The 12,682-nt window shown below is 37.2% G+C and overlaps 1 protein-coding gene across 1 annotated transcript in view; it reads left to right on the top strand.

The window, feature by feature from the left end:
• Window positions 1–798: 798 nt before the first annotated feature.
• LOC115217597 (WAP four-disulfide core domain protein 1) overlaps window positions 799–12,682 on the top strand; it is a 25,435-nt gene continuing 13,551 nt past the window's right edge. The window contains exons 1-4 of the mRNA XM_036507673.1: window positions 799–845; window positions 1,422–1,663; window positions 9,335–9,376; window positions 12,671–12,682. The exon at window positions 12,671–12,682 is cut by the window's right edge and continues 30 nt beyond it. Of these exons, the coding sequence (XP_036363566.1) occupies window positions 799–845; window positions 1,422–1,663; window positions 9,335–9,376; window positions 12,671–12,682 (343 nt within the window). The remainder of the gene's footprint in view (window positions 846–1,421; window positions 1,664–9,334; window positions 9,377–12,670) is intronic.

Consider the following 12,682-nt stretch of genomic DNA (forward strand, 5'->3'; position numbering starts at 1 on the left):
TGTTGAAATTACCTATCAGTAGCGGCTATAGGTGGGTTTTCTTTGAGCAGAGAGGTATAGGTATAAATTAAAGGAAAAACGAAAAAGCAAACCGTTTGACATCAACGGTTTGTATTTTCATTTTTACTCTAATCTATCTATCTATCTATCTATCTATCTATCTATCTATCTATCTATCTATCTATCTATCTATCTATCTATCTATCTATCTATCTATCTATCTATCTATCTATCTATTTATCTATCTATCTATCTACCTATCTATCGATCTATATATATATACGTACATAATACATACGCACACAGACAAACACACACACACACACGTGCACACACATACACACACACACATACATTTATGAATAAGAAAAGAACTTATGGTGAAAAGAACGCATGGTGTAGTTATGATGAATCAGTTTCATGTACAAAAGATATACACACGATCTGCAAGGCAACATTTGTTTAATGGCTGAAGTTGTGACCACAGATAAATAGATTTTCGTTGATCAAGGTAGGACACCTGGCCAAATATGTAACAGACTAGAAATATTAGTGGCTGCATTGCTATGGTTTAAGGGAAACCACCATGTCCTGACGTTCAATCATTAAGGAACAACTATTCCATGACACTTATTAGATCTGATGGCTCTGAATTTGAGCTGGTAGGCCCTTGTTTTTGAAGGTGCATGGATGCCGCCTCAAAAGAATTTTCTCTGATGACGACATTTAGATAATCGTATCTGGTTAAGTGATATCGCTGGCTGTTTGCACAGCTTCACCATTTCGATTAGGCAAAGCATGAAGTCTCAGGATACTTGTATTTTGGTGTGGCAGTGCAGCCAGAAGTATTTCTAGTGATGGTGCGTGGCTTAGTGGTTAGGGCATTCGGCTCACGATTGTAAGGTCGTGAGTTCGATTCCCGGCGACGCGTTTTGTCCTTGAGCAAGACACTTTATTTCACGTTGCTCCAATCCACTCAGCTGGCAAAAATGAGTTGTACCTGTATTTCAAAGGGCCGGCCTTGTCACACTCTGTGTCACGCTGAATCTCCCTGAGAACTACGTTAGATGTACACGTGTCTGTGGATTGCTCAGCCACTTGCACTTTAATTTCACGAGCAGGCTGTTCCATTGATCGTATCAGCTGGGACTCTTGTCATCGTAACCGACGGAGTGCTCCTACTTGTAACGGTTCATATGATTCGAAGAGATTCCTGTTCTTGGTCTCTGAATTTCCAGATACACTTCGGAAAAGATGTAGTGTTTTTCCTTATCCTTTGAACCGAATGTGTATAGGCGCTAGTAATAACTGTGTTTGAAATGAAATTTCCAGGTCATTGCTTTTGATACTGTCCAGGGGCATCATAGAACTCTTGTTTCTTTTATATCAATCTACCAAGCTGTTAACATTCTATTTTATAGACGTCATACATTTGTTGTTTCTTTCATACAGATCGATTACGATTACCAAGGAGATTCTCCTAAAGAAGAAGACACTTCAAGTTCACAAGAAGCTTGTCCGTCGGTATCAAAAACCTACTCACAATCTGCCTGCCAACAGTCCCAATGCAAGACAGACCAGGACTGCAAAAACAACAAGCACAAACGTTGCTGTTTTAATGGTTGCATCTACACATGTACACAACCAATCGATGAGCCTGCTTGTGAGTGTCAAATTTTTCCACTTTTTAAGAAATAATTTTAATACACCCTTCTTCACATAAGATTTAGGAGTTCGTCTAGCTTTCATTTTATGACTTTAATAACTGTTTTTAATTTAGGCATGATGTCAGTAGTTTCAAGAGGAGGGGGCTCAGTTGATATCACCGATTCCAGTACTTGAAACGATAAAAGGCAAAGTCGACCTCGGTGGGATATGAACTCAGAACACCAAGAACCAATATCGCAAAGCATTTTCGACACCCTAATGATGATGTAAATCCACGATCCGTTTTACCAATCCACGGCCCTTCCTGCCATTACGCGAGCTTCCTAATAATCCACGGCCCTTTCTACTGATCTATGACCCTTTCTATCAATTCACCGCTCTTCCTGTCAATCCATGACCTTCCTGCCAATCCATGACCTTTCTGTCAATCCAAAGCCCTTTCTATCTCTCAATTGTCTTCCCTGCCAATCCACCGCCGTTCCTGACAATCTACCACCTTCTTGCCAGCCTGCCGCTACTTCTACCAATTTACTGCCCTTCCTGCCAATTCACTACCTTTTCCACTAACTCACCACCCTTCCTGCCAATTCACCATCTTTTCTATCAATTCACAGCCGTCCCTGCCAATCCAAGGACTTTTCTACTAATCTACCGCTCTTTCTGCCAATCTACCGCCAACGATTTTCACTGAATTTACAATTGCACACATGAAATCAATGAGTCAGTTTATATATGTAGATTCTCTTATATTTTATGATTTAAACATTTGTAAATATGCATACATATAATTGATCAAACAGTATGTGTCAGAGTGGGCCTTCCCTTGCCTTTTTATATTAACAAATGCATTTACAGTGGTATACAAAATCTATGAGTTATATTCTGTTTAATCTTATCGGTCTTACAATTTCAGGGATGGCACGTTGGTCAAGTGCTTTTCTTTTGTCAATCTACATGATTAACCATCAGCATTGTTAGTGAAATAGTTTAACAGGAAATTTGTAAAAATATAAAAAAGATCTTGGATGTAAGCTCGGATGCGTCTAGACACACACACACAATACACAAATGTATATGTATATGCACACATGAGTATTTATATATACATATACATGTACATATTACATGTGTATTTATATATATATATATATATATATATATATATATATATATAACCCTCCTTCTTCCCTTCTTCCTGAGCGTCCAATAATACTTTATTTGTTCCACATCCTTGCGTTGTTGTTTTTGTTTTCTTGTTTGGATTAACTTTATATATATATATATAAGATATATATATATATATAGACAGTTAATCCAAACAAGAAAACACAGCAACGCGAGGACGTGGAACAAATAAAGTATTATTGGACGCTCAGGAAAGAAGGGAAGAAGGAGGGTTTAACGTTTCGAGCGGAGCTCTTCGTCGGAAACAAAGGAGAAGGAAAGATCCCGAGAAGGGAAGACAGAGGAAAAAAAATTGCTGGCGGTGCTCACGAGGTCACATGTTGAAAGAACGGATATATATATATATATATATATATATACACAAGAATTAAAGAATGGAGTAAATAAGATCAGAACCTTGGAAGTGGTAAATATCCAAGTGAGGTGTGTACCGCAGGTTACTCTTCAGGCCAAAGCTATCATTATTAAATGAAAGTTTACACATACATACATACATACATACATACATACATACATACATACATACATACATACATACACACACATACATACACGCACACACTCACATACATATATATATATATATATACACACATGAATATTTATATTTAATCAAGATATCCTTGGCCTAAAAAGTAGCTTGCAGTATACATCTCGCCTGGATATTTACCACTTTCGAAGTTCCGCTCGCCATGAAACATATGTAACCTGTAATCTTATCAACTCCATTACATAACTCTTGTATTCTTATTCGCATCCGCGACAAACCTGATTGCCTACTGTGAAATATAAAAAGAACTTTTTTTCAATTTATCGTACTTCGATAAGAAAAAAACACAACTTTCCGTCTCAATAAACCACTATTTCCCTGAAAGTTGTTTTTTTTAATATTTACTACGGATTGCTTGAAGCTAACTTTCCTCCTACACCTCGATCCTTGGATCATATAAACACATAATACATACATACATATATATATATATAATATATATATATATATATATATATATATTATATATATATATATATATATTATATATATATATATTAATAATAATAAAAGGGTAAAATTGATTAAATTAGCTGACCCCTAATTATAATTATGTTTATAATTATAGAATATATATATATATATATATATATATATAATACATGAAAAGTCAGATTGAACCTTGCTTGCTTGCAATGTTACTCTGCCAAACTGGCGCATAGTAGGAAAATACTATGAATAAAGGTAGCCCTTTAATGTTAATATGAACGGAATGAAACAAGTGGTTTTTGAGATATTAGGGGTTTTCAGGGTATAAATACCCCAAAACTGTGCATAATGGGAAATATTCCGAAAACAACTTAATCCTGATGACCCAATGGTTACGGGTAGTCTAATCTAGTATGCATATATATATATAGATATATATATATATATATATATATATATATATATATATATATATATATATATATATATATATATATATATATATATATATAATAATAAAATTAGGGAATAAATCCAAACTTACAGGGAAAAATCAGATTTAGGATTGAATCCAATTTTATAGTAAAATATTATTATATTAAATTAGAGACAAAACCACTATTAGGCAAATCAAACAATGAAAGACTTAAGCCAATACATATGATTAATTTATATTATTTAAATATGTAACAATTATTAAAAAATATAATTAATATCCACTACGATCGTTTCCTGCCTGCTGTCTTTAAATTTTTGAGTCGCAGTCATTCATCAGGTAAATAATATAAATAATATAAATTAATCATATGTATTGGCTTAAGTCTTTCATTGTTTGATTTGCCTAATAGTGGTTTTGTCTCTAATTTAATATAATTATATATATATATATATATATATATATTATATATATATATATATATATATATATATATATATATGTCCAGTTCCTTTGGTTTGTGTCTATGTTTTCGTTTCTCTTTGTGTTTGACGTCCCTTTGGTGTCCTGTACTCATATATGCGTGTATATGTACATGTAGAGGTAGGTACGTACATATATGTTTATATATATGCATATGTTTTATTTCATTTATTAATATATTATATGACTAAACGCACGCACCCCCTTAAGTAAGATTGTTCTGTATATCAAGTTTTGGTCTTGATATTAACTCTGACGCGCACTCTTCACCTTTCTGTCCCATCCCTATTCTTTGATTTTCTTTTTCCTCTACTTAACTTGTCTCTTCCTCTCTCTCTCATTCTTCACTCTCTCTCTCCCCTCACCATTCTTCATGGTTTCCTCGCAGCCATTCCCCTTCTTCTCTCCCTTCCTCTTGCTCCTCCTCCCCCTTCCCGTCGTCCACCCGCGACGATACTTCCGCTCTGACTGTCTTTCTGGCCTGGCCTTTCAAGGTAACTGGACGACATTCTTCCTGCTCCCCTGTCGTTCACAAAAAATTCTGCGTTTGCAATACTTTTTTCGCTCGGCGTCGACAGCCCTTCTTATCTTGTTTTTCCTTGTCCTGTCTTTTACTGTTTATATTTTTGTACTGTCGTTACTGTCCTGTTTTTTTCCCATTTTTTTACCATTTTTTACCCCTCTGCGAAAAGATCTCAGAATTTTAATTGATTTGCTTTTCGCAGGAAGGAAAGTTTCTTGTCGAAGATACGTCTCGCTTTTATCCTTCGAAACGTAGAGTAGATGAAACCATAGCGACTGAAGAAGGGTTTTTTCTTTGTGTTAATTGTCCTGCACTCCGTTTTTTGTTGTTTTTAAAAAAATGTCCAGTTCCTTTGGTTTGTGTCTATGTTTTCGTTTCTCTTTGTGTTCGACGTCCCTTTGGTGTCCTGTACTCATATATGCGTGTATATGTACATGTAAAGGTAGGTACGTACATATATGTTTATATATATGCATATGTTTTATTTCATTTATTAATATATATATATATATATATATATATATATATACACGTATATATTTAAAAGGGTATGATCAATAAGTATCCGGACTGTTGCCATAGTGACGAAGCTAAAGCGCGCAGAGTGAAACCGCTCGGAAGAGTTTGACCTTGATTTCTGCTGTATATGTGCATTAAGTTTTAACGTTCTAGCTCATTTCCACCGTTTACAACAGTGCTTCGAAGGAAAATGTATAGCGTGTGACCGTTGTCGCATTGACCATGGCAGAGAAAGTTGTCATGGCGATACCTGCTCAGAGGTCTACGCAGAGTTGCAGAAAGTGTATGGAGAGGAGTGTATGAGCCGCACACAAGTGTACGTTTCCAAGATGGCCGAAAAATGTCGATATTGATGAACGTTCTGGGAGACCCGCAACCAGCCAGAGAATGTGCAGATTAGTTACGGTTCAGTTTAGTCCATTACCACTAAATATTTGGACATGAGACGCGTGCTGCCAAGTTTGTGCCAAAACTGCTTTCAGCTGACCAAAAGGACTCTCGGGTTTGAGTTGCACAAAATATCCTTCATTGTGTTGAGAACGATGAAAAATTTTTGGTAACTTTGCGTAGGCCCCTGAGCAGGTATCGCCAAGCTTTTGACAAAATTTGATGCAGATTCTCTGCTCAACTTTCTCTGTCATTGTCAATGCGACGATCACACGCTACACACCTTCCTTCGGAGCACTGCTATAAACAGCGGAAGTGAGCTACAACGTTAAAACTTAGTGCGCATGCACAGCAGAGTACAAGGTCAATCGGTGCCAAGCAGTTCACTTTGTGTGTTTAGCTTCGTTAGTACGGCAACAGTCCGTATACTTATTGATCAGACGACACACACACCACACACACACACACACACACACCACACACACACACACACACACATATATATATATATATATATATATATATATATATATATATATATATTATATATATATATATATATATACCGGAGTATGCACATAAATGTGAAGCAAGGTGGAAAAAAGAGTACTCAAATACCAGAGGTAGAGTAATATGCTTTATTTAAAAGCAGCAGTAATATAACAAAATGTGTTACTCGGAGTTTCACGTTCCCATTCGCCGGACAGTTTTGTTAAATGTATATATATATTTTGCTATATATATATATATATATATATATATAATATGTGTGTGTTTGTGTGTGTGTATGTGTGTATGTGTGTGTATGTATTTCAAAATGTAACCACATGTGAATCGTTGGCGATTTTCTTCCTCCGTCTTCCTTTCTACTAGACTTTCCTCTGTTTCTGAAGAGCGTTGCTCGAAACGTTAAGCCATCTTTCTTTCCTTCGCTTTACATTACCATTTCGTCGTCTTAACGTAAAGACGGACGAAATGCTGCTGAGCATTTCGTCCGTCGTGCTAACAATTCTGCCAGCTCACCGTCTTAATAATAATAATAATAATAATAATAATAATATTTACTTCATTTTTTTCACAAGGGCAGCTTGGGGGAGATGGGAATGAGGTGGGCTGCTCGGTCCTGGCTAAGGAGGAATATATTCACAGACATGATAGAATTGGGACCTATATACACTGGAAGCTATGCCAACGCCATGTAATGACAACAGAAAAAAAGATGGAACAGGTACACCCCAGAAAAGGTTTCAGAAAATGAGAAAGCAACCATACTCTGGGATATGCCAATACACACAGATAGAGTAATCAAGGCTAATAGACTGGATATAGTTATCAGAAATCACCAAGAAAAAAAAATGTCTTCTAATCGAGGTATCACTACCAACAGATGACAATATCTTTAAAAGAAATGGAGAAACTCTCAAAATACAAAGTCTGGAAATAGAGGTAACTCGAATGTGGAGCTCAAAAGCAGAAATAATTCCTATAATAGTAGGTGCATTAGGTATATTCAGACAAATACATAACCAAAACACCAGGACTTACAAATGAATGTAACACACAGAAAATAGCACTACTAGGTACTGAAATGAAATAGAACCTATGTGTGCATGTTTCTTATAAAAGGGTAAAGACCCCCTTCGGTCATGAATGACCATGGGATTGCACCTAGAAAGTTACCCTCCTAGACACAAGTCCGAGCAAGGTTGTTTATGGAAGACCAGCAGTCGCCCATGCTTACCAGCCTCCCCTCTCCACGCCACCAGTGTTATCCAAGGGAAAGACAAAGGTCGATACAGCTTGGCACCAGTGACGTCGCAACTCATTTCTACAGCTGAGTGAACTGGAGCAACGTGAAATAAAGTGTCTTGCTCAAGAACACAACACGCAGCCCGGTCCGGGATTCGAGCTCACAACCTCACGATCGTAAGCTCGACGCTCTAACCACTGAGCCACCCTCCCCAAAAACAACACACTCTGAACAAACGATTTTATAACAAGAATGTTTCAAAACGAGTATAAAAGAACGAAATGTAACATTTCTTTTTCTTTTTGAGGCTTAGAATGAAACGGGGGCAGTGGGTATGAATGATGCTTCACAGGTCCCCTCAACACTGATAGCATTGATATGGTTGATGTTACTCTTTAACATCTGTAAATCGACATCTGCTGGATAAAAAAATAAATAATAAAAGATAGGAAAATGAATAAAGAAATAAGAAAGAGGCGAAAACATGGGCGGTAATAGGAAATTCTAGAGGGCATATGTTCTAAGGAGGAAGAATTAAGTATATTGATTAGTGCGTGGCCGGAAAGAAGGTGGGACAGACACTGTACGGGATGAAAGAAGAGATGGATGTGTTGAGGGACCTGGTGGGCGGTTGTATGTAACATAGCGGGTTCTGAAGAGCGGCGGCGATTGTTGTAGCTTTAGCCAATAGACATAGAGGCAAACACGCTCTAGTCACCACCATCACCATCACCACTGCTACCATTTTTTTATAAGTACCTCTCTTCATCTCTCCCTTCAATTCTATATCTTTATCCCTCTCTATCGCTTTGATATCCCGCTGTCTATATCTATCTATCTATTTATCTATCTATCTGTCCGTCCGTCCGTCTATCTGTCTGTCTGTCTATTTGTCTGTACATCTCTCGCTATTTTGCGAAGGCGCATGGCTTAGTGGTTAGGGATATTCGGCTTATGATCGTAAGATCCTGAGTTCGATTCCCGGCGACGCGTTGTGTCACAAGACAAGACACTTTATTACACGTTGCTCAGCTGGTAAGAATGAGTAGTGCCTGCATTTCAAAGCAAGGACCAGCCTTGTCGCATTCTGTGTCGCGCTGAATTTCCTTGAGAACTACGTTAAGGGTACGTATGTCTGTGTGGTGCTCAGTCACTTGCACGGTAATTCACGAGCAGGCTGTTCCGTTGGTCGGATCAATTGGAACCCTCGTCGCCGTGACCGACGGAGTTCCAGTACTATCTATTTATATCCCTATCTCTTAATCTATTTCTCTTTTTATATCTATTACAACAACAACAACAACAACAACAACAACTACTACTACTACTACTACTACTACTACTACTATTACTACTACTACAGCATAGTAATATTCTAACATGAGTTTTACAATATCTTTACAGTGATTGACTGGCGTGTAGCTCCGCGGAGGATTGTGAAGTCAGGTAAAACACCATTTTTCATTTTCTTGGTAGCGTGGACAACAGCATACCGTAGGTCCTTGAGTATAATCCGAATTTTTTCCCAAAATTTAAAGGTCAAAATCCCTAGTGCGTACTATATACGAGGTTAAAAATGAAAGATATTTTCTAAGCAATGCCCAAGTCTCTATTTGCTGTCCGGCAATGTTTATTCAGACGCATTTTGTGATGTCGGGCGCGAAAATACCTTAAGCTAAGCCTGAAAGCAATGAAGTCATAAAAGAATCATCCATAACTTTCAGCAAGCAACATTTATTAAACGTTATTACTATTATTTATTTATTTTCTGCAAACAAAATCCACAAAAAAGCTACACGTATGCATTATGTTATATATACAATAATAATAAAGGATGTTACCGTATACATTTTTACAAATCAAGGACGTTATATAGACCTCCATGACTCAAGTTAGAGAAGGGGTGCGTATTATACACATGGTTTAGGTTTATCAGAGGTACAGCCCCCTAAAAATCCCCTGCGTATTATACTCAAGGGCGGACTATACTCGAGGATTTATGGTAATTGATGGAGACACAGGTAGACAGACAGTGTCTCTCTTTCTCACACACACACGTTGAGAATGGGTCAAGAAACAATTATGAGAATTGCATTATGATTATTATTGCGAGCTGATAATTGATGAAAAGTAGGGAGGGATTGGTTTCAAAATTTAGCACAAGGCCAGCAATTTCGGCAGAGTGGGTAAGTCAATTAAGTCGCCCCTAGTGCTCAACTAGTACTTATGTTATCGATGCCGAAAAGGTGAAAGGCAAAGCAGATCTCGGCGGAATTTGAACTCAGAACGTAAAGATGGACAAAATGCCGTTAAGCATTATGGCTGGCGTGCTAACGTTTCGTCAGCTCGCCGCCTTATTTGTACAGAGATATTAAAAGTGAGTAGAAAATATAGCGATGGAAAAAGAAATAGATGTTCTCCAGTATAACCTTCTGTGGAATGAACAAGATGGGCATTATTTCAATATTCCTCAGATTGAACCTGCAACAGGATAGCCAATTACAAACAAAAAAGGTGTTGTCAAATAACTTCTATTCTTACCAACTGATGTTAAGACCAGAACAATCAAATCCTTTCTAGTATAGGCACAAGGCCTGAAAATTTTGGGGGAGGGGACCAGTTGATTACATCGACCCTAGTGTCTCACTGTTAGTTAATTTATCGGCCCCAAAAGGATGAAAGGCAAAGTTGACCTCAGTGGCATTTGAACTCAGAACGTAAAGACAGGCAAAGTACAGCTCAAGCATTTTGCCCGACATGCTAATGATTCTGCCAGCTTGCCACCTTCCAGAACAATCAAATCAATTACCCATGTTAAATAAACTTTATTTTCATTTACATATTTTCTAGGTTACCTCAACAACCATTTATAGTTATTTCAAATACACTTCTCTACAATGACCAGGTTTCATTACAAAATGAAAATAGTTTCACACTTCCAATTTGAACCAAAATAACAAAGTGCTGTATTACGAGAGTGACGATGCATAAATAATGAAAGTAATGTTTCTCCGAATTAGTCACATGTGAATTATAATAAAGAAAGCTGTTTATTATTTGTCTACCAAATAAACTATGTTTTTGACCCAGCAACTCTTTTTTACAACCAAAATAACCTCAGCAACTAGGCTAGGTCGCACAATTTTGACTGACATGGAATAAACAAAAATTTATATAAGACATTCTATTGTAAAAATTGCCTGGCAACAACAGGCCATTCAGCTAGTATATATATGTATATATATATATACACACACACACACATGCACACATGCCATAAGTGATGATCACGATGGTCTTGGGTAACCTGGGGCTAAACAACAGTAAGTCCTATGGATGGCGCTTAGATGTTTACATTGCCCTGTCTCAAAGATTCAATTCATCTCAGCTATAAATAGCTGATATAACAAGGTGTTGATACAGCTCGCTGCTGTAAGCAATGGTAGCCCTGTAAAGTTGTTGGGTGTTTCTTGTATCTGTTCTATAGGACAAATAAATCTCCTCTCTTTTGATAACATGTCAATCTTTCATGGGTACCGTTCCTCGTGAAAAGCATTGTGAGCTAAGAAGCCACTTGTCAGTTTTACACTTCTGCCATCTTGAGTAAGACATGTCTTCTTCACTGTTCACAGTGTTGCACATCGTTTTATATTTTTCTGTATCCCATATTGTAAAAGACAATTGCCCAAAGTTTAACACAGTAGGATTGAACCCAAAATTACATGGCTGTTACGAGGTAAACTTCTTAACCACACTGCCATGGGTCTAACATCTATCAGGGCATAACAAACAACTGAATAGGCTCTCTCTCGGCTTTTTTTCCTTTGCTGTTCACAAATAGGTGCAGGCATGGCTGTGTGGTAAAAAATTTGCTTTCCATCTACATGATTTCAGGTTCAATCCCACTGCATGGTACCTTGGGCAAGTGTTTTCTACTATAGCTCTGGGCTGACCAAAGCTTTGTGAGTAGACCTGGAAAATCAAACTGAAAGAAGCCTGTTGTATGTATGCATGTATGTATGTATGTATGTATGTATGTATGTGTGTATGTATGTGTGTATGTATGTATGTGTGTGTGTGTATGTGTGCATTTGTGTATGTATGTGTGTATGTGTGTATGTATGTATGTGAAAGACGAAAGATTTGTTTGACTGCTAAGTTAGTTAAGTATGGAAGTACAGTCACTCGACTCATCTGGAGATGATGAGAAATGAACTCATAACTCCTGAAATTAATGCAGAGTTCAAAAAATATTTTATTTTTTCACTGCTTGAATCTGGAGGAAGGGGCTGTGCTCATGACCTTTGCAAACCCTCATGCTGTTCATGTTCCCTTTAGACAGATGAAGGTCAACGTCTCCAGGGTGACATCAACAGGAAAATACTCCAGAGGCAGGGGCGATGTTCTGGACATAGTAGCGAGTGCAAGGCAGAGGAATATGAGGCTGAAGGGTAGATGCAAGAAAGATGACGAGAGATAGAAAGTTGAGTGGGTTAGAAGTGCTTGTATGGAGAAAATACAAGAACAGTCAGCTCTGAGAGACAGAGATGATTGTAATTGTAATAAAAAATGTAGAGAGAGAAAACTGTACATCAGAACTAAAATTTTCTTAGCCATATGATTAGGATGACAACCTGCTGGTTATCTCTCACAACTGGAGGTAAGTAATTAATAAATTGCTATGTATTGACTGAAAGTTTCAGCTTATATTAAAGATTATTTTCAAAAAATATTTTACAGCACCATATTGGT

The sequence above is a fragment of the Octopus sinensis genome, linkage group LG11 (assembly GCF_006345805.1).
Source record: "Octopus sinensis linkage group LG11, ASM634580v1, whole genome shotgun sequence".
Taxonomy (NCBI): domain Eukaryota; kingdom Metazoa; phylum Mollusca; class Cephalopoda; order Octopoda; family Octopodidae; genus Octopus; species Octopus sinensis.